General features: G+C 37.4%; 1 protein-coding gene across 2 annotated transcripts in view; it reads right to left on the bottom strand.

Annotated features, from left to right (window-relative positions):
- The window catches only part of LOC134811054 (transcription factor jun-1-like), a 30,805-nt gene extending 9,955 nt beyond the window's left edge, over nucleotides 1-20,850 (bottom strand). The window contains exons 1-3 of one of the 2 annotated variants that reach the window (XM_063817762.1): nucleotides 20,767-20,850; nucleotides 20,446-20,530; nucleotides 19,065-19,123 (exon numbers count right to left, since the gene is read on the bottom strand). In XM_063817762.1, the coding sequence (XP_063673832.1) occupies nucleotides 19,065-19,123; nucleotides 20,446-20,530; nucleotides 20,767-20,826 (204 nt within the window). In that variant the 5' untranslated portion in view covers nucleotides 20,827-20,850. Of the gene's footprint in view, nucleotides 1-10,870; nucleotides 10,910-19,064; nucleotides 19,124-20,445; nucleotides 20,531-20,766 lie in introns of those variants that run through there. The other variant, XM_063817765.1, reaches the window with a different exon arrangement.
- Nucleotides 20,851-22,342: the final 1,492 nt, after the last annotated feature.

The following is a 22,342-nucleotide window of genomic DNA, read 5'->3' as shown; positions in this document are numbered from 1 at the left end:
AGAGAGAGAGAGGAGAGAGAGAGAGAGAGAGAGAGAGAGAGAGAGAGAGAGAGAGAGCTTTAAAGCTGAGAGAGCTCAGAGCTGGCAGTGGGAGGAGCTACTACAATATGACGCACAATTATAAACAGTGCTAAAGTACGGATTATTATCTAGCAACTACTACATTCTATTCTTATGATGCAATCTTACATGTGGCCAGCTACTCTGGTAGCAGCTATAGATTACTGAATGATCGGAGAGCGGGCTGCTGAGCGCTTTGTATTGTCATTAACTTGTGTTGGAACAATACGAATCATGACTCCATGAAAGTTTATAAGATATGTAATGTAGGCTTACACGTTGTAAAGAAAAGAGGCAGCGCAGGCCTGAAAGTGCAAATGTGAGAGAGTGACTGATTTAGCAAGGTAAATTACAGCAATGAGAAGAGACTTCAACAAAGGAAAGTGGACGTTTTAAAAAGGACCATAATAACGTGTCATCATGCTATATCATGCACACAGCCGGTTTGAGCTGGAGCTTGACGTAACTTCACACCTACCTCCGCATACTTTTAGAGTTCACCAGAAATCTTACCTCCACATACTTTTACCGTGTCCACTACAAATCAACATACCTTTACAGTCCACGACATATTCACACATTTTTACAGTCCACTACAAATCCACCTACTTTTACAGTCCACTACAAATCCACCTACTTTTACAGACCACTACAAATTCACCTACTTTCACAGTCCACTACAAACCCACCTACTTTTACAGTCCACTAAAAATCCACCTAATTTTACAGTCCACTACAAACCCACCTACTTTTACAGTCCACTACAAATCCACCTACTTTTACAGTCCACTACAAATCCACCTACTTTTACAGACCACTACAAATCCAATTACTTTTACAGTCCACTACAAACCCACTTACTTTTACAGTCCACTACAAATCCACCTACTTTTACAGTCCACTACAAACCCACCTACTTTTACAGTCCACTACAAATTCACCTACTTTTACAGTCCACTACAAACCCACTTACTTTTACAGTCCACTACAAATCCACCTACTTTTACAGTCCACTACAAACCCACCTACTTTTACAGTCCACTACAAATCCACCTACTTTTACAGTCCACTACAACTCCACAATACAACTCCAGGAGCAGTGAAGTATCATCTAACTACGAAGTGCGTGAATTAATGAGACACACAGCCACTGTAGCAGCAGTACTACAACTCTTGTTGTAGTACTGCTACACACACTACACACACTCATCACAAACTACCATAGTCGTGTAAGTAACACGCTAAACAAGTATTACGTCAATGTCCGAGTGTGCCACGTGACCCCCACAGTACGTCAAGACAAAGTTCAGGGCAGTCTTCTTGGCTGGACTTTATGAGCTTGTCGGGCTTGGCTTTACACTTGCAGCCAATTCTAGCTATGATGAGCTTACATTGGGTACAGTAAAAGGAATTCTTTTGATACACATACACCGTCTTACAGCTGGGCTATGAGGAGGATTAAGTCACATCAATAAATAGAGCCAAGGCCACAAAAAGCGGAGTTTTCGGGTATTACATAATAAGGAATACCACAATTATCATTCATATATATAAGCTAGGTATCATTATCACTGAGCTGTGATATAATATACTAGATCATCAAAATCACAGAGAAGCGAGCACCAATATTTTCCTTGAGACGCTCGCTCTCTCTCGCTCTCTCTCTCTCGGCACAAAATTACAATAGAATACCGCTGTAGTATTGTAACTTATATATGATATATAATAAATAGCTACTATCACATATTATAAAGTTGGGATTATTACAGGGCAGCACTAGATGTTTGGAACGTTAGCCTAAAACGACACGAAAGGAATGGTGGCATTTGCTGGGCCAAGCCTAGAAAACTGGCACAGATGCCTGCGATGACAGAGATGTTATAAATAATGTGACACATATTTTCATTCGTCGACCAGAATATGAATCATGTAGAGGCATGTGCCCACCTGATAGCCTGACTGGCTACTTGATACTGGTTTATGGCAAGGTGGGATGGTGGGTGGAGGTGGGGAGGCCCCCCTCACCTCGCCCCACATTCTTTTTTCAACTCTATAACTGAGCAAATGAAACGGGGGAGCTCTCAAAAACACGTGTGGTACAGTGTCAAAGTAAAACCCTCACTGTACCCCCATCACGTGATCAACAAACAATTCGGAGTATTTGCTACGTGAGCAATACAGCTCGAAGAAGACGTATTAAAACCACTAACAAGGATATGTGTTTTGGAATGCGGAATTTAGCCAACTCTCTCTCTCTCGCTCTCTCTCACTCACTCTCGTAAAGTTTCCACATACCAGAAACTTCTAAACATAGCTGACAACACTTGCAGTTGTACGAGTATCTAGAGCTCATATCTATTATTAGTACAGTAATTCATCTCTCGAGAGCATAATATATAATATAATAACAAGATATATATTATATTGAGCTTTCGCGTTATCTAAAATTAAACTTAACTATAGCTCCTCCCTCTAAGCTGTAAAACTTCCAATAGATGTAAGTGGTAGTGGACCGTGCAAGTTGGCTTACAGACTCGCTTGTTATTGGTTAATGGGTCCTCTCATCAACTACTTAGCCACTCTCACATTGAGCTCTAATATATGAGAGCTATTTTAAAAAGGAGACTTGGTGGAACATGGTTGTAAGTTGCGGTGATCATGGAAGTTGTGTGGATACGCAAACCAAAAAGTTAAATAAACTTGAAAATCATGGATGAGTATTTAAGCAGCCAGAGTAAGAAAATCGTGTTCGTGACGGAAGAGAATAAGGGGAAAAATGAATGAAAGGGTAACAGGAAGTAAGTGTCAATAAATTAGAGCCCAAACCCTACGACCTCATCCGATATGAATAACCCGGAAAAAACAAAAGTGAGCCGAAACCTTAAACAAACAGAAGAGAAGCGGTATTCTAACTACTACTATACCGATGTCACAGCAAAAGCAAAACGTTCAAGACGAATGCGCAAATTTCATCTAAAAGAAAAGCTCCGCTAATATACCATTAGCGTTGAGGCTAGGCGTGAAAAATATTGACTATTATATAGAGCGGCCTATTCAACGGATAATGTTGGGATAATTTCATACCACTGACCAGCGGTACTCTCCGGTCAGGGCTTTATTTCCATTTCGCAGTTAAAAGTCTTCAAGACAGAGAGCAATTAAGATTTCATACAGGAAAGGGTTCCAGGGCCCTTAAAAAGTCGCTTATTTAAAAGTTTAAAACTTCTAGATTATGTGACTCGGAGGTTGTATTCAGATAGTACAGGGAAATCCGTCTGAAAAAATCGATCTGCTGACACACGAAGCTTTCAGAGGATTTTTGACGTTTTTGAGTTCCATTAGGTGCCCTTTATGGCTGACCAACTTTTCCAAACTTTTCCACGTGGCTTAAGGCCACTTTTTGCCACTTTACCACTTTTTACCACCTTTCTTGTTTGTCGAATATCTTTAGTTGTGAACATCGTAAAAGGTTGCGAATCAATCGAGTGTGTTCATATTATCAGGAAGAAAAACTTTTGTCCTAACAATTTTTACGTCAGATAATAAGTTAATTGGATAATTATCAATTAACCAATTAGCAAAATTCTAAAATTTTTTTATTGGCTAAAAATGATCGGAATAGCTTAAAACACGGAGAAAAGTAGTTTTTAGAAAAAATTTGAAAATTTTTCACTCACATTTTTTTTTCGAGACTTCGAAAAATTTCGAAAATTCAAAATATTTTTTTCCGCCAAAAGTGATCAAATTGCATGAAACGCGGAGAAAAATGATTTTCAAAAAAAACTTAGTCAATTTTTCGTTTCAAGAATACTTAAATCACCAATATTTGTAGTTGGAGTTTAGTAAATCTCGGCAGATTTTAGTAATAATCAGGAATTACTAACTCTAAGTGGAAAGGTCTGAAACTGAAAAACGTTAAGTTTAACCATACGATCGTGATATAAGAGTTTCATAACTAATTACAATACAGCCTTATCGATTTTCACAGAAACTGCACCAATGGCACAGTCAAGATCGAAACGATAGCCTGCTGTACTGTCATTTTATTGATTTCAATGATGAATCAGTGGGGTTAAGATAATCACATTTGTAATAAATAAAACCTCTCTGTACCGTTAATTGTGCTAATCTAAACCGGCCTACCTGTATTACCAGACCTCTTCTTTTCCTCAACAATCAAACCGAGTTGTTCATATCGCATTTGGTGGGTGATGTAAACTAAGTAGTAATACATATCGAGCTATATTCGATCACAATACGACACAATGCAACACGTGTATATTATATTATGGCCCTTAATGAGGTATATGAAATGTTCTATACCGTACACTTCTCGTTTCTCCCGTGAGAGGCCCGATATGGAGAGGTTTTACAGTTTATCACGAAAATGTCTACTTGGTCTCATGGCTCTTTGACAGCTCAAAGAAGGCAAGAAAAGACCAAAAAGCTTAGAATGTCAACTCGCAAGAGCGGGCTACCGGACAACTGATTAACCCTAACTCTAACCCTAACCCTAACCCTAACCCTAATCATAACCCTAACCCTAACCCTAACCAATTAAGCTGATTGGTTAGTGGGAACTAGGTTCAATTGGGTTCAGTTGTCAGTCTTCGATCTGTCCCACATTAATCCCGAGCTGATCATCATGGGCCCCGAATATTCTGCGGGAAGAACCTGTATTTTTACTTCACGACGTCCGGATTTCAAATCAACATCCTCAATAACATTAACAATCCTTCCTGATCAGGATCTGTCTCTATTAGCAATTTCCAAAATATCCTGACTCTCGTGGAACATTTCACTGAATTAATTATTACCGGTTCTTTACTACCCCTTGCCCGACACTGTACTCGTATCTAAATCTTACCCTTTCCCGTATGTTACCCTTGTTGATTTTACTCTTAGCCGACCCTGACATATGGGGGTGATTTGAGGTATCCCGCAAATGAAGCGGTATGCAGTACAATACAAAACAGTTACAGTAGATGTTGGAAGGTGTATTTACACTTGCTTCCTGGACCTGGCTGTTCCTCAGTTTCCCTGATCTGTTCTTGCCCTTCTTCGAACTGTAAATGGGCCATGAGACCAAGTAGACGTTTTCGTGATAAACTGTAAAACCTCTCTATACCGGTATAAAGCGTTTCATAAACCTCATTAAGAGCCATATAATATACACGTACTGTGTCGTATTGTGATTGAATATAGCTCGATATGTATTACTACTTAGTTTACATCACCCACCAAATGCGATATGAACAACTCGGTTTGATTGTTGAGGAAAAGAAGAGGTCTGGTAATACAGGTAGGCCGGTTTAGATTAGCACAATTGACGGTACAGAGAGGTTTTATTTATTACAAATGTGATTATCTTAACCCCACTGATTCATCATTGAAATCAATAAAATGACAGTACAGCAGGCTATCGTTTCGATCTTGACTGTGCCATTGGTGCAGTTTCTGTGAAAATCGATAAGGCTGTATTGTAATTAGTTATGAAACTCTTACATCACGATCGTATGGTTAAACTTAACGTTTTTCAGTTTCAGACCTTTCCACTTAGAGTTAGTAATTCCTGATTATTACTAAAATCTGCCGAGATTTACTTAACTCCAACTACAAATATTGGTGATTTAAGTATTCTTGAAACGAAAAATTGACTAAGTTTTTTTTGAAAATCATTTTTCTCCGCGTTTCATGCAATTTGATCACTTTTGGCAGAAAAAAATATTTTGAATTTTCGAAATTTTTCGAAGTCTCGAAAAAAAAATGTGAGTGAAAAATTTTCAAATTTTTTCTAAAAACTACTTTTCTCCGTGTTTTAAGCTATTCCGATCATTTTTAGCCAATAAAAAAATTTTAGAATTTTGCTAATTGGTTAATTGATAATTATCCAATTAACTTATTATCTGACGTAAAAATTGTTAGGACAAAAGTTTTTCTTCCTGATAATATGAACACACTCGATTGATTCGCAACCTTTTACGATGTTCACAACTAAAGATATTCGACAAACAAGAAAGGTGGTAAAAAGTGGTAAAGTGGCAAAAAGTGGCCTTAAGCCACGTGGAAAAGTTTGGAAAAGTTGGTCAGCCATAAAGGGCACCTAATGGAACTCAAAAACGTCAAAAATCCTCTGAAAGCTTCGTGTGTCAGCAGATCGATTTTTTCAGACGGATTTCCCTGTACTAAGAGGCGTATTTCGTTATTCAAGCATGACGTTGAATAGCGACATGGTTAAGGTGTTGAGCGCTTTGAATTTCTAAACTCTTGGTTTTAGGAAATAATATGTAAGATATTAGGTATCCGAACACCAACAGTGATTCGGTAGTAGGTCACGTGTCATTGAGTAAGGAATTTGTCCGCGAGTTGAGTTAAATTGCTTTATTGCTGTGAGGTGCACCTGCTTTGTGAAGCATTCAAATAACTGAGAGAGAACTCAAGCTTTGAAGTTTAACCCTCTCATATTTGTCAACATTTGTCGTGCTATATTGTACTAAAGAGACGCGACGATTTGGTTGAAACGACAGAAGGATTTTCAAAGAAGTAAGTGAATTCTGACACTGTGCAGTGCAGAGTTAGGCTAGTGTTCCACAGGCCTGGAATGCCGACAAGTCTTTCCAGGTGGAATGCCAACTTTGAAAAGTTCGGAGGAATCTCAGGTTGTCAGTAAATGGGCTGACTTGCTCTGTGAACAGGACGGAACCCGATGATGCGATAGGTTGTCATGTTCTGGTCCGTACCAATAGACTGTGTTCCTTCAGTGATATTGTTACAGAAAACACCTGCCACATACTGTGAGGTGTTACACGGTATGTAAGCACTGCTGGACTACCTGTAAGTCTATCAGACTCTTACATCATCCACACTGGACTATCCGGACTCTCACACTGAACTAACCGGACTCTCACACTGAACTATCCGGACTCTCACACTGAACTAACCGGACTCTCACACTGAACTATCCGGACTCTCACACTGAACTATCCGGACTCTCACACTGAACTATCCGGACTCTCACACTGAACTAACCGGACTCTCACACTGAACTATCCGGACTCTCACACTGAACTATCCGGACTCTCACACTGAACTAACCGGACTCTCACACTGAACTATCCGGACTCTCGCACTGAACTATCCGGACTCTCACACTGGACTATCCGGACTCTCACACTGGACTATCCGGACTCTCACACTGGACTATTCGGACTCTCACACTGGACTATCCGGACTCTCCCACTGGACTATCCGGACTCTCACACTGAACTATTCAGACTCTTGACACTGAATTATCCGGACTATCTAGTCTCTCACACCACCCACCTCTGCCTTGTAATACACCCTACTATAGTGCATGGTTCAGCCGAGACATGCAACATATGACGAAGTCTAGCTTCCTCTTGGCAATCTGTCTAGATGCGCTCCACCAATCGGCGCACTGGTCGTCTACAAATCAACCAATTAGAGTGCTCGACCCGGGCACGTGACACCAAACTGGATAAAACATTTCCGGGATGGGACCGAGCTGCCCCCAAGTTTGTAAGCTTCGTGTACAGGCTGAGGGAACGAAGGGGACAGCGGCAATTGCAATACTTCATTACTCCATATTATGATAATAACACAAGAAGCAGCGTCTAACTATAGCCAGTACACACTCATCGGACATCTTACGACTAAAGATTGAATTAAGTTGGAATGTGAAAGATGATCACGTTCATGTGTTCTGGTGTAATTACAGGTCATATCTCTGAAAACTTCGGAAATCGGAACTTCGCGAATCAACATTCAACACTCCTGAGTGTTTTGCTTTTATCTTTGACAGATCAACAGATTGTGTGTTTAAGTGCCATATTGACCACGCTGCACCTTGCGCCACCACTTTATTGAGCACCATTTTATTAAATCAGTTACTGATGTTTTTGCTCGGTATCAGGATCACAAATCGGAAATAAGACCTCAGAAGTAATATTTTGAACAATCTCTGATACCTGAAGATTTCCGGATAATACCTGAAGAAGCGAGACATGATGTCCGGATATCGCAAACTGTCCGGATATCGCAAATTAGAGATATCTAAAGTGTGAAGATGCCTGACATCCGAATATGCCCAGATCATACCTGAATATGACCGGAAGCTCTCCATCTCAAAGCGTGTTAACATCCCAATATCGTCATCAGACCGAGCCTGCTGTGATGCTTGCTGCTGTCGAGCAACATGCTTATCCATACTCCGTACTTTCACAGATTCTATTCATTAAACTTCAAACGTATCAGCTCAATTACAGGCCTAATCCATCATCTTCTCTCAACTAGGAAAGAAGAATAACTCTATAACCACGAGATTTGTAAACAACATGCAGGCGAAGTTATGTAACATTCGGCTCATTAGACATTGTTGATATACTTTTACTCGCGGATCAACTTCGATAGTTGTATTGATCCCGCCTGTTCAGGAATGTTTTAAACTCCGATCACTGTTTGAAGTGGTGGACGGTAATCATGCTTGCTATTTACGCTACACTTGTAGCTCGACTACAACATAGCACAACTGTGTCGGTCTATTGTCATGTAGGAGGAGTATAGGAGGAGTGTCACATCATGTACCTGATCTACAGTTTATACAGGTATTAAGTACTCAAGGGTACCAATACGGAACACTGCCAGAACTAATCGATATTTAAAAGCTCATCATACATGGTCCACGAGATGTGCCACACCGACAAAAAGCATCCCGATGCCATTTGTCTAGCTTTGCTATTAGGCAACGGATTTAAAACTTTAGATAGGCACGATGATTGAAGCCGCATACCGATATATAGACAGATATTAAAAACTACTATTTGAGTAGCTAAGTATTATGTCGATTACTGCGTAGCTGCTATTCGTGACACTCTAATAGAAATTTGACACTGGCGATGATTTATATCTTTAAATATGTTCACCGACAATCCTATGCTATCAAATAATGAACCTTCCTAAATGGCCATTTCAAAGTCATGCGACTCGCTGATTAAACCCCTTTGTACTTAGCTTCTGTCAAATTAAAATCGTGATGGACTATCGAACGGCTACCACACTTACCAATATCTATATCTTTGACAAAGAAAGAACCAGATCCGGAATGGTATTATATATCACGTGACATAAACTGCTATATAGTCAGCACACGTGACTTGCAAGACCATCACATCTTTAGCAGCGTAACACACCACAATACCGTCCAATATGTATAAAACCTTTTTAACTATTGCTCCTTATAGATCAAACGAAATATTAATGAGAAGCCTCACTAGTGTAGAAGTCATGAAACATGAGAACGCCCCTGTTAAGTAATGTGTAATGTGGAAAAAACGTTACGTGTGAGCTGTGGCCTGTGACTGAAACCAGGCAGCAAAACCGAACAATGCAGACTAGGGAACACGCACAGACGAAAGAAGAAAACATGTAGTTACATATTATGAGAACACAGACTTCTATTCATGATACAAGAGATTATGGAACCAATTGTCAGCAAACCCATACATGCAGACAAGAGGAGAAAACGAAAACAGGTCGTTACAATTACATATTATATGCGAATACAAACTTTTGACAGGATAATTAGACAACATGGGAAACGGATTTAAACATCCCGACATAAGGGAGTAATACCGGAGTATTATTTATTGTACTGGATATGCGTGACCAGCAGACATTATCATAAATAAGTGATAACATCATCCCAATATTGTGAAATATCAGCGTCAACCTAACGTTAGTAAATAGAAGCAGAGTTCAAATGTGTGTGACGTGGTTCTGCGGTATTTTTCTTCTTATCCTTTTCAGCAGACAAACCGTCAGTTCTTCCTTCCTTCTGGGTTTAGTTAAATGCGAAATATCGTGACTCATAAAACCACCCACAAAAGTCAATTACGATAGCCATCGTGTTAAAAGAAAGGAGGCAGCCTAGATTATCTGCGAAGTGAGACTTTACACCCCCTTCCAAGAATGAAATCACGAAAAGGAAACAAATTCCCTGCCAATACACACTGTTTCCGGTTACGCATATAACACATATCGCTTACAACTTTTACTTACATTATATATGTTTGAAAAAATGGACTAGAAGGTTTTTAAAGTATCGACTGACTCGCTGATATGTGAGAGATGGAAGACCTTGAAGCTCAAACTCTTATCAAATAAAGTTCATGTAGCAACACACGCCCAGGCTAAATGTTGTCACCCTCCATGATAAATACCTTAAATATCTCACTAATGTTCAAAGGAGCACACACAAGATATTATGTAGTTTAGATGGGTTCTGAACTAGCTACTTTAAGCGTATCCCACAGTCAAAAGTCGTTGAAATGGTGAGGGCTCAGTAGCAGGTTTTATATAACCATAATTAGTCAAAAACGTCGAATTAAAGGTTTCCTACATGCACTTTACACCACTGCAGATTGAGGTTAATTCTCTTAAAAGTATACTTATTTAAGTTAAATTTTTTAAATCACAGGACGGTTTTGGTGCATCGTTTAAAAGCGTCAATTTTCTACTTTCTCTAAGTACTTAAAGTTTAAACACATGGTTTTCTAAACAGACGGTTTATTTAAAAGGTATACAGCAGGTTCTTAATGGGAATTCTGAGCAATACGAGTTGTTACGTGTCGTTGGCTACGCTAAGAGAAATGATAGTAGTTCAACGAAAACGCGTGTAATTACAAGATAGATGCTTTTTTCATCGAAACAATTTTTAAACATTATTGAAACTAAAAGGAAATATATTATTATATCAATTTGATGGGTTAAACGCTTTTCAAATTTGACTCACCGAATAGAAGATTGTCATTAACACAGGTACACCATCTTCAAATCTAGATAAAACATATAAAATTAAGTTATCATGTAAGCTATGATCACAATATCTTATTTCTATACGTCTGTATTCAAGCAATATAACAAAGAGGGGCGTGATAACCCTATGGAAATCATATTGCGTTCAATCATAAGATTATATTTATATGATTTATAAAATTATATATATATTAGAAAGTTAAATAAAAAGGTGCAGTGGCATCATAAGTTTCATAACTTTGTGAAATATTCGAGCTTTCGTTGCATCTTTTGTAATGCACAGCCAGTCCCCACCCAAAGGGTGTTCAGAAAAACAGTTATTCAGTGGACCAGTTAACAAAAGCTCAGATATTTATCTCATAAGAGGCATAATAATATTCAAAATGATACCAACTTTTGCTCACAAAATGCAACCAGATATTTAAATGAGCACCAAAAACATAAACGTGACATTATGAACGCCTCTTGAGATTGTAACAATACCTGTCTTGTTGTGGAGCGGTGGAGCAAATGGATAATTGATGACGTTATCATTGGTGCTGCATGATCAGCTCAAATCAAAAATCATTTTATTACCACTTATCAGGTTGGTTGGTTGATAATTTGAGAGCCGACCAAAGCCCTACACCATTAATAATTAAGAAATTACCTAATCTGGAAAGGTTTACAGGGGTATGATTACCGGAAGGTGTTTTCGCTGATAACACGTTTCACTGACTCTATTCCTGCCAACTTTCTTAGCAAGTGTCGCAGAAACCCTTATCACTCAATGTATTATTCTTTGCACACTCGATGCGCAATTTCAGTTCTGAGATAACGACTAACCAGTAAACAGGTCTCAATTCGAAAAAAAAACCTGGCGCCGATTCCGTGAATATTTCCTGGCAATTACACGATGTCAATGAAGAATAACAGCCTTATATAGAATTTTCTAAGTTGAGGGTTACAACTTACAAGTTACATGTCAACAAAAATATGCTCATACTTCACAAAATCACTTTTAAATCATTATCACCTGACGGCATGTTTCACTTTCTCATTACATTTGCTGGTAAGCAAGGCCAGTCTCTCGGCACACAGTTCTCAATATATTGTTGATGATGAAGACATCGCAATGTTTAGCAGATGACATGCAGTTGTATAACGACAAAGCTTCAATAATTCATAATTTTCCGCAATCTAGCATGATGAAGTAAAGATTCAATATCCATGCTCCTTTTAACATTTATACTATCTTCGTACAATGAAACTTAAGAATTTGAATATGACTAATGCTTCTAGATTAGCGAACGAAACTTCGATAAAAGAAGTTACAAGTTGCTATTACGACAATGGCAAGGCTTAAACCATACTAGTATCTTATTTAACTTTGAAAATTTACTCGCATGGTGAATGATGATTGACCTATCAGATCTGTACTCTACTAATCGTTTATATACGCGCCCATGATACGCAAAATATTTGGCAATATTAATCTGTAGATATAATGTTGGAGAATTAGCAGAGAAAGGGATTTAGGTTTAGGAATTTACAGTTGATACAGGCTGTAAACTATTTCTGTTGCTGTTTGACATTTCGATAAAATACCGGCGCACATTTTAAATATTTAGGCTATAAATTAATAAACAGTAAATAAGTTATTACGCTGCAACGTCACCGGACAGATATTTGCTTGACTATGACAACGTCCAGTACATGAAATATTTTTCTGAAGAACGATGATATTTTTTCCGTGAAAATATTCTCGCTATTACGCAGTCTTAGTAGCACTGCACGAAACTAAACTCGCAAAGACACCGCATCACCCCGAGCAAGACGAACTCTAACAAGCGAAAAATGGTGGGGTTGGTGCGTGGCGGTATGTGACAAACACGCGAGAAATGGTGGGGTTGGTGCGTGGCGGTATGTGACGTTCTGGACGTCTGAATGACGAACTGTACATTTACATTAGTACATGTCACATTCTTTCTACATTTTACGGGTGTCACAGGTTGTAGGGCTTTCTCAAAACCTCGACTATTTAAAATATTTGACAATTACGTGAATAACAGCTACAACTTGAATTTGCCAGCCTATCAGACCACCCTTCCAGCAGGGGAGTGGACTTTGTAGAGAGAGAGCGAGAGAGAGCGAGAGAGATAGAGAGAGAGAGAGAGAGAGAGAGAGAGAGAGAGAGAGAGAGAGAGAGAGAGAGAGAGAGAGAGAGAGAGAGAGAGAGAGAGAGAGAGAGCGAGAGAGAGAGAGAGAGAGAGAGAGAGAGAGAGAGAGATGGTAAAAATTAGCTGACCTTGTGTAAATAATATTCGGGTTTGATACTCTTGCATTATTATATACTAGATATATCTTGTGCGGTAAGAAGTTTAAGAGTAAGACAGGAGGGACCAGACAACGTGTAGCAGATATTTACTTTTAAAAGTGTACAAGAGTACGAAATGTTATTCATCGCTCAGGTATATATACAGATATACAGTATAGATATTATATGCATGAATATCTGAAATAATAAAATATTAAAAGGCTCTTCAGCTGTTTTGAACTCGTGGTCTTGTATGCTGATTGCCCAATGCTCAAGGACCAATCATATGAGGCATAATAAAGCACAATTAAATGCCCACAATCTAACTAATAATCCCAGAATGTGTGTTTTCTGTCTGTCTGTCTGTCTGTCTGTCTGTTTGTAATTTCCGAGCGGCTTAATCAAGAAAACGGTAAGAGTTGCGGGACTGATTTTTTCGGTAAAGTGCCGACAAAACTCTGACGAAGTTAAATGATAAAGGTTTTTTAAATCAGTCGTTGGTAAGTGGTTTAATTGATGGTTTTCTACCACAAATGTTACATAAAATTGCTTGAGCAGAACGGTAAGAGTTACGGGGCTCGCATATGTAGCTGCATAATTAGTGTAATTGAGTTACCCGGGTAAGATTCGCTGTCTATACTATAATCTTATTAGGGGAGGGGGCACTGTTTGGACTGCAGAGAGAGAGTTCATACTTTCTAACTTTCATAGGACAATGTTATGCGTGTTCACAAATATGATAGGCGGGTGTGGTGTTAAGGGTTAATTTCTATTGATTATTGTTTAATAGACAGTTTTTGGGTTTTTTCCAAATAGTTTCTGATTATTCTGATTTGCGACAAATGATATTGCACTGTTAGGATAAACGACGTTTCAAAGTAACAACTTCTTATTCATGCTGACAAAATTGGTAAATATGTGAGAAAACTGTCTCATAAAATTTATTAATCAAAAATGGCTAAACGACAACAAATTGTTCAAATACTCGACTAAAATTAGAATCAAAATCTATATATATACAACACTACTCGATCTGCTATTCAATAAACTTAAAACATCCACTAAACAGCAAGTACGTGATTGTGATCGTGTGATGGAATGACATGTACAGTGATAACAGATGATTTAAGATGTAAGTGATAACAGATGATAAGGTAAAAGATACAATACATGTGAGATGGTGTATACACAATGTGAGTGAAAATATAGTGAGTGGTTACTGATTATGAGCGAGATGTGAAAAAACATTAAAACTTACTACTGCTAGAAAACTTAAACTGTATGCAATAAAAAGGGAATGAAACTAAAATATCTAAAATTCTTCAGTACTAGCTATGATAAAACGTTTAATAGTATCCAGTTCTTCTCTCTTGTTAATTGTAGGGTTCAGATTAATAATAAACATCGCTTCAAAAATCTTTCTTCTGACAGTATTGGGTTCAATTCTTAAAATATCTACTTCTAAACTGGGATTTAACCCCTCATGACAGCTCGAATAATGTATGGCAAAAGCTTGACTAACATTAGAAGGGGTAGCAGGGTAGGTAGCGTAACGTAAGTGTTCTCCTACACGAGCATGTACTTTCCTACTGGTTTCTCCAACGTACAGCTGGTCACATAATTTACACTTAATCTTATATACAACATTCTTCACTTCACAATCTTTATTACAAACTATCAAAGGACAAATTTTACATGAATTAATACTGCACACACGTTTATTTATTATTATTGTTTAAGATACTATTACTATTGTTTAAGATACCATTGGATACGTGAGGGCACTCCGAATAGAATTGCTCAACTAATGCGGGTTTTGACTCAACGGGTAAATGCTCCTACCCTTTTTAACTGCGGCAGTGAAATCCCGGCCGAAGGCCGGGTTACACTAGTTATATCATAAATACCAACGTAACAGTTTAAAACACGAGCAATGTCTGTAATATTTCTGTAGAATTGTTCCGTTTTTACTCCCTCCAACTTAGGTCCTGGTAAGGATTCATTTCTCCACAAAAAATCTAGTGCGCTCTTATTCAATCAATTCTTTGCACACCTTAAATAGAGTATAAATAAGCTTTTTGAGCTGGAGTAATCCTCAAAACGGAATGTTTGAGGAGAAGGGAGAGACTCATAGAGAGATAACCATAACACTGGGTACGGAATATCGTCAGGGAATCGCCATCAGATTATATTCCAAACCCCGGCCCAGTGTATTACAGAAAATATTTTCGGAATCGATCGGTAGTGGACTCGGATAATCGATCGGCGATTGTCTCAGATCAACCTTGGTTTCTCTATAAGTATAATAGATGTGAGCCTGTCTTTTTTCGGTCTCAGAACCCGGAAATGCTTCCTAATATACGATATGTAATCGGTATGTGTGATAAGATGCCATTTGTTTTGAATTACTAACGTAGTTAACACAATTAACTTAACTGACTTCGAGAAATCTACTAATTCAGGCATTTCTCGGTTCAACAAAAAAAATTTCACTGCGGCAGATAAGGTTCAGTTACTTGTAGCAAACTAAAGTTCTGTGATTGGTTATGAATAATGACAGTTTACTGAAAGTACCGCTAGTACTGCTCTCCTAAACAATGGGATTGGATTTTAAACAGTAGGATTGGATTTGAAAAGTTTTTCAGCGGGTCTAGTTGGCGATTGACCGTTTAATACGATAATATAAATTGTCTCAACGAAAATGGTTCATGAACTTACATGGTGGGCCAGCTTTTTATTTTATGGCACCAAATAGCATTTGATTCGTTGGACTGAATTTGTCACATCACAAACTTTTAATACGCCATTTATCGGCCCATTATATAGTAATTAAGTAGTCCAATAATTCCCTATAAACGTTCGAGGCAAAAGCAATTTTAAACTGTAAGTCAAGTCTATTGCAACAACTGCGTGTAAACGTTCTTTACCTCACAGTGTGAGATTCACACTTCAAGATTGGCAAGAAGTTGCTAGTTTAGTTATGAGACTGATTTAACTAGAAATTCTAATAATCGATTTCCCAAATAAAGTGTAATACATCCCAATTATCTACGTCAACAGCATCTACTAAGAAGTTAATTGTATTTTTTAAATTTTTAAATGACGGGTACTGCAGTCGTTGGGGGGCGTGCCACAATGTCTCAAATATTTCTATGAGTATGCGCAGTAGAGAGGTTATATTTATGTCTTTATGTACTGCCAAAAGCAAAAGTTAAACAAAAGAAAAATTCACTAACTTTATAATTTTTAAATAAATGATCTAACTCATTTCACAATAATACTGGATGATGAGGCAACCATAGAACACGTGTACACAAATAACACCCCATCGTCGAGACGAACCCGATTCAGAATAAACCAGCAGCCAAAATGTCGCAAAAACTTCAAAAAAAATTGACCACTTCAAAAAAAAAGCACTCAAGTACAGACGAGCAGGAAAACTGACGATTAAGAGAAACCGACTCCAGACAAGTGCACAGGGAAAGGGAGAGGGTTCATCAACAACCGGAAAGTAAAGGCAGGTGGAATGATGATATAAGCTCTCGGTTGAGCTGTGACACTGCCCCTAGCAGACCCGGATATAGCCATGACATCATACTAACTTTGAATGTGGAGGTGTCACATTACAATGACATCATGGTCCCCGACACTGCAATTACTAACACACACACAACATCTCCCTATATGCTCAGCACTCCCCTAGTTTTACCTTTGAGGTAATCGCTCAGTTTTCTTCCGTCGCTCTTACCTGCCACATATAACTAATAAATACAGTAAATCTAGTTGGCGATTAATTACAATAAAGAATGGGCTAAGGCCAAGTATTTTCGAATCAATACGACACCCCTAAAAGTGATAACTAACGTAAGAAAGATTTACAGCCCAAGAAAATGTCAATTATGTAAGGAATACGGGAGAAGCCGGAGAGATGATGCAGATTAGCATGATTAGCAATACAGCTCTTCAGATGCTGTGTTTCCTGAAATACGGTATCAGTCATGCAAATTACTATAATTATTCCAGGAAGGCTGCCAACTAAAAATACTTGTATAAATAGGAGGTGGTGGCGATGAGGAGGCCGGTTAATGATGTGTCGGTAATGCGTGTCAAGTTGTGAGCCTCTTCCGACACCGACTAATTGGCTTCAGCGACATCAACGTAAATACTCCGGCTAATTTTCCGACACAACTACGTGTCAAGCATCTTAGCTATGTGACATTTCAGCGCTCTTGAAATAAGGAACAAATAACATGATCGAGAGAGAGAGATATAACTGTTCGGTGGGCGCGGAGTGAACAGCTGTGGTTTTTAAATAATCCGTAAATAATCTCGGTAGTGTGACGAAAATAGAATTATTAGTTGTTTGTTGGATTCCATCAGAGCAATTATGATAAACAATATTATAACAGGCTAATATAAATAGAGATTTAGTAATATATGAGTATTGCTGAAAGCACAGTGTAAGGCCTACACGGACCGCCTCTAACTAGCCAATCCCTGTTTACATGCCGTGTAGCAGGGGACTAGAAAGAGCTAAACTAGTAAGCGGGGCATAGCCAATACACTATACTTCCATCATTGAGTATATTACCAACCAGAAGGAAAATTTCCTTGTGTTTGGAAAATACCAAGACGAAAGTTGTACAATCCAGCGAAATATATTAAATACGTCGCAGTTCAGACGAGCTCTTCTCTACAGTTAACAAGCTGTCACGTGACCAAGTTAATTAGCTGTTCCTCATTTCCTCCATCACCTTTGTTCATTTGTACTGCCAAGCCAGAGTAGCTTTTCTTCTTTGTTTGGAGTCATAACAGCTATAATTCAATACCATTCAGACCGATGAGATACTTAATTACGAATTATGGATTGTAATGCTGACATTATTGTCGCTGATTGATCTCCAAATTCCAATAACGTAGAAGGGATTATTACTATGTTGTCAGTATATAATAATAATGAGATGAATATTGAATAGGTGTCATTACCGGTAAAGATTTAAAAGATAAGACTTATTACTTGAGCTTGTTTGATCATTAACGTTTTTTAAGAATAATATTGTAAAGCTCGATTGATAAATTGTCATGTTAGTTTAATAAAATGGTTAACCAACCACCACTTCATGCAGAAATTAAAATATTTGACGTTTAAAAAATGGAACGAAATTGCATGCAACTCACGAACTAATCCCTCGGATAACTCTTAGGACATAAAAATTAAAAATGAGTAACCCTAACATGAAACAAACAACTCATCAAATACAAATATTTAATATTACATGGGCGACGACACCGACTCTAATGGAAAACGTAAATTAATTTATGACCAAAAAGCAAAAGCACAGTTCAACAAGTTTGGTAAAGGAGCTGGTGATGTCATTATAAATCTATTAGTCAGCCCGCACACCACCCACATCTTACAAGCTTTTCTCTAATTCGTGATAACAAATCTAATATTCAGCCAATTAATGGCTGTGGCCAGGATATATACACGTGGCTCGGGCTGCGTTGGAGCGGATGCCATGTCCGGGCATGTTGCCAGGGACAGGGAAGAAGTGTTAGGAAGCTTATTATATTAGACTGGCTTTCATCTGATAAGGTGTAGAATATTCTGCTGCTGACTTAGATAATTAGGATGACGAATGACGATGAGCAGTAATGTGCGATCAAATGTAGTGAGCACCGGACAGACACAAACACAGAATGCAATAAAAATTGCAAAGGAGTCAGGAACCAACAAAGTTACTCAAGAGTTTAACTATGCGTCATGTTATTCTAAAACTTGAGGGAACTTTTTGTGTATTTAACAATTTTTGGGCAATCTAAACAAATCCTTGAGCAATGTGATAAAAGTAAACATGATTTAATGAAAGATTACCTGGTCAGCGAAGGGATCATATGAAGAATCCAGGAACTTGGTAGGTGTAGGAGTTTGCTCTGAAATAACATTCCAATAATACATTCCCGTTTGGTGTAATATTTTAACAATTTTGTTTAATCTGCCAAAAAAGATAACCTTATCGGCTCAAAGTATTAACTGCGGTTTATCCGGCTTTTATTGTTTCCGCTTTCTTTCTCACGAAATCTGCAAAAATGTACTAAATTTGATTTTCGCAACCATCTAATCCGTGACCAATTAAGAACCGGAACAATAAAATTCTGCACATCAAAGTAATGCAAGAAAAATGTCATATTTTTGTGATTTAACAACAATTTAAGTCCAAGTTTTGCAGCCGAAATCTTTATAACGAAGTGGAGTGGGTATGTAGTTCCGGTAATAAAGTCTTACTCAATACATAGTTCCCAAAAAAGATAACCAAAAGAATTTGACTGCAAACGTAAGGCAACTTTGAACTAATAATAGTCGGCAGATTATTTTAATTTAATGCCATACACAGTTGGAATGTTGGTTTCACGACGAATTCTACTATTATATGTGTATTAATTTAATTCTACTACTATATGTGTATTAATTTAATTCTACTATTAATTATATGTGTATTAATTTCACCAACTCAATCATGGTGGCCATACATTTTCTCTGTAACTTCTTCTAGTTTGGCTGCTGAAATTTATGTGAACATTTTCGTACCTAGCATTTTAGTTTAAATTATAAATTTTTGTAGAACTATTAATGATTACGTGTGATAATTTTTGTAACATTATTATTTGATTCGATTAGATTTAGAGACAGCTGAAATGCTTATATAATCTACTTTTCTAATTGACGTAAAAAGGTGATAGTGGCTCGTCCCAAATCCCAACATTTGATTAAAAGCCATACATAGGCTCCCTGTGATATCGTTTGTAGTAAAACGTTTGAACTACACTTCACAACCTGAAAACATTACACCATTGAGCCGTGCGGAAAATTCATAATCGAAAATTTTCCAATAGGTATGCTCAAATTATTGGTTATTCCAAAACCAGATCTCTAGAAAAGTTTTAAATTGAATTTCCATTTAATATGAGTGTTTTTTCATTTATACCCCTAGCTGCACAAACAGAGTTCCAATCTTATTTGTTTCCATATACATACTCCAAAATACATCTATGAACATTCAGTTCCAGCAAAACAAGATATAAATCAACATGCTCATAATGATGACACAAGGAATGAGCACATGTGAAACATCAAAGTAATGTTATGTTACAAAGTACCCTTTGGAAGGGAACTTAGAATAAAATGCTTGCAAAACTATCTTGTGGTCTGCATTTTGCCACTAATTATTATGTTGGGAAGATGTGAGTATAATTACCAGGCAGAAGATTTCCTTTTCCTGTGTTGACTTTCAGTTTATGGTTCCGTTTATGAACTTGCAGTCTGTCTTCGGTGATGAAGCTCTGGATGATAAATTTCCAAATGTTAAAATTTAGATACTAGAATTAAAAATTTACATTTTTAATTCATACAAATGTTTGATAAAGTAGCAATTGAATAAAAGCTGTAAAATTTGCATCACGAGCACTGAAAAGCAAAGTCTAACTAATGATGTAAGGTGCAAAAACGTAGTAATAGTAAAAGAGGCCCAATGAACTAAAACTTGTAAATACCATTAAATAACTTAACAAATACTAACCTCTTTGCAATGACTACACTTAAAAGGTTTATCTTCATCTTCTTCCTTGCATTCAGTCATTTTCCTGGCTATAATTGAGCTAGTAAACCTTAATTCAGAAATTGTATACACAAAATATGAATGTTCTAAAAAAAATATGATTGTTTCTCAAAAAAAATTGTCTTTTCTCTAAATCATCATTCAAAATTTTGTATGTACAATGAGATTTATTTAACATTTAAAGGTGAAGTTTTGGGATTACAAACATTTATTTTGAGACAGAGCTATTTTGAGATAGAGCTAGGTCATTTCTAACTTACAAGTCTGTATGATTAAAAAAATTATAAGATGTATTTTCGAAGAGTAAGAATTTATGTAATATCCAGATCGGATAATACTTTCAACACTACTATATAACAAATAATTTGAGATCATGAATATGATACATTGTTATATTAAAAGATAGAACAATTCCGTTCCTGAAAAGAGCCTTTTCCTTCTCGCAACAAACGGAATCAATACAAATTTTGCACATAGAATTAGTGTACCACATTTTATGCTTTACTTTTTTATACCTGTAGATATCAGAATAAATGCTGACTAAATTTTAACCATTTAAGAGACCTTACTTGCGGACAGATGAATAATTTACTGCCTGGTTAAACCAACCAACATGTTAGCTCATATTTCAATTGACTGATCAGATCTGATCTGTGTGCTGGATTGATTTTTAGTTTTTATCGTTTGAGGATTACACTCAGTTTAAAGTGGTAGTAGAAGAAAATATTGTTCCAGACAATAATTCAGTAAAGGAGCAATGCGTATGTATTAAAACAGGATATCACTACGAACATAGCCCCCATACAACTATGCAGTAGCTTGCAAGGAGTGGAAACGGCCATTCATGCAGTCCAACAGGTTTTAAATAGATAAATCCACAGAAGCAATCCTGCTCATTGATGCTGAAAATGCCTTCAATGCCTTAAATCGCAACTCAGCTTGGGAAAACCTCTGATACACATATCATGCCCAGAAAAAAGACAGGTTATTTGAATAGCCAAACACAATTTAATACAATTTGGCTCAATCCGATTATTTAAACTATCAAACAAATGCGAAAATTAACCTTCATTCGAGAAAAAATGAACATGAATATTCTTTGATGATATATTTGAATGAGTGGTGATAGTGAATCAAGTCAACCAGAAAGAATAATCCCAATCGAGGGCACTCAGTGACTGAGCTGTAAAGGCCAACATATAATAATAAGAATAGTTAATAGTACTATGTTTACAGTATGCACTGAAGGGGTTGAGGGATACCAAGTAAAGCCTCCTAGGAAGTTTCTTGAACTTTTAACAGGTACCCCTCCTCATTTAACCCTCAATTAAGTATCCTATCATTCGGCTGAGTCGACCGAGGAGATCGCATAGATCCAATGGATCCTTAGCTACTCCCAAGACTAAGTGACACTAAGATTCGAACCCTGAACCTTCTGCGTAGAAGGCAGATGCTCTGACCACTAGGCCACCTAGCCTGTACATTTGTACATTTGTATTATTATTTAATCTAAAATAACTAATAAATGAACTAATTA

Source organism: Bolinopsis microptera, chromosome 2 (genome assembly GCF_026151205.1).
Source record: "Bolinopsis microptera isolate Bmic1 chromosome 2, MBARI_Bmic_1.0, whole genome shotgun sequence".
Taxonomy (NCBI): domain Eukaryota; kingdom Metazoa; phylum Ctenophora; class Tentaculata; order Lobata; family Bolinopsidae; genus Bolinopsis; species Bolinopsis microptera.
Note: the sequence above shows the minus strand (reverse complement) of the source record. Positions and strands in the feature narration are given on the sequence as shown.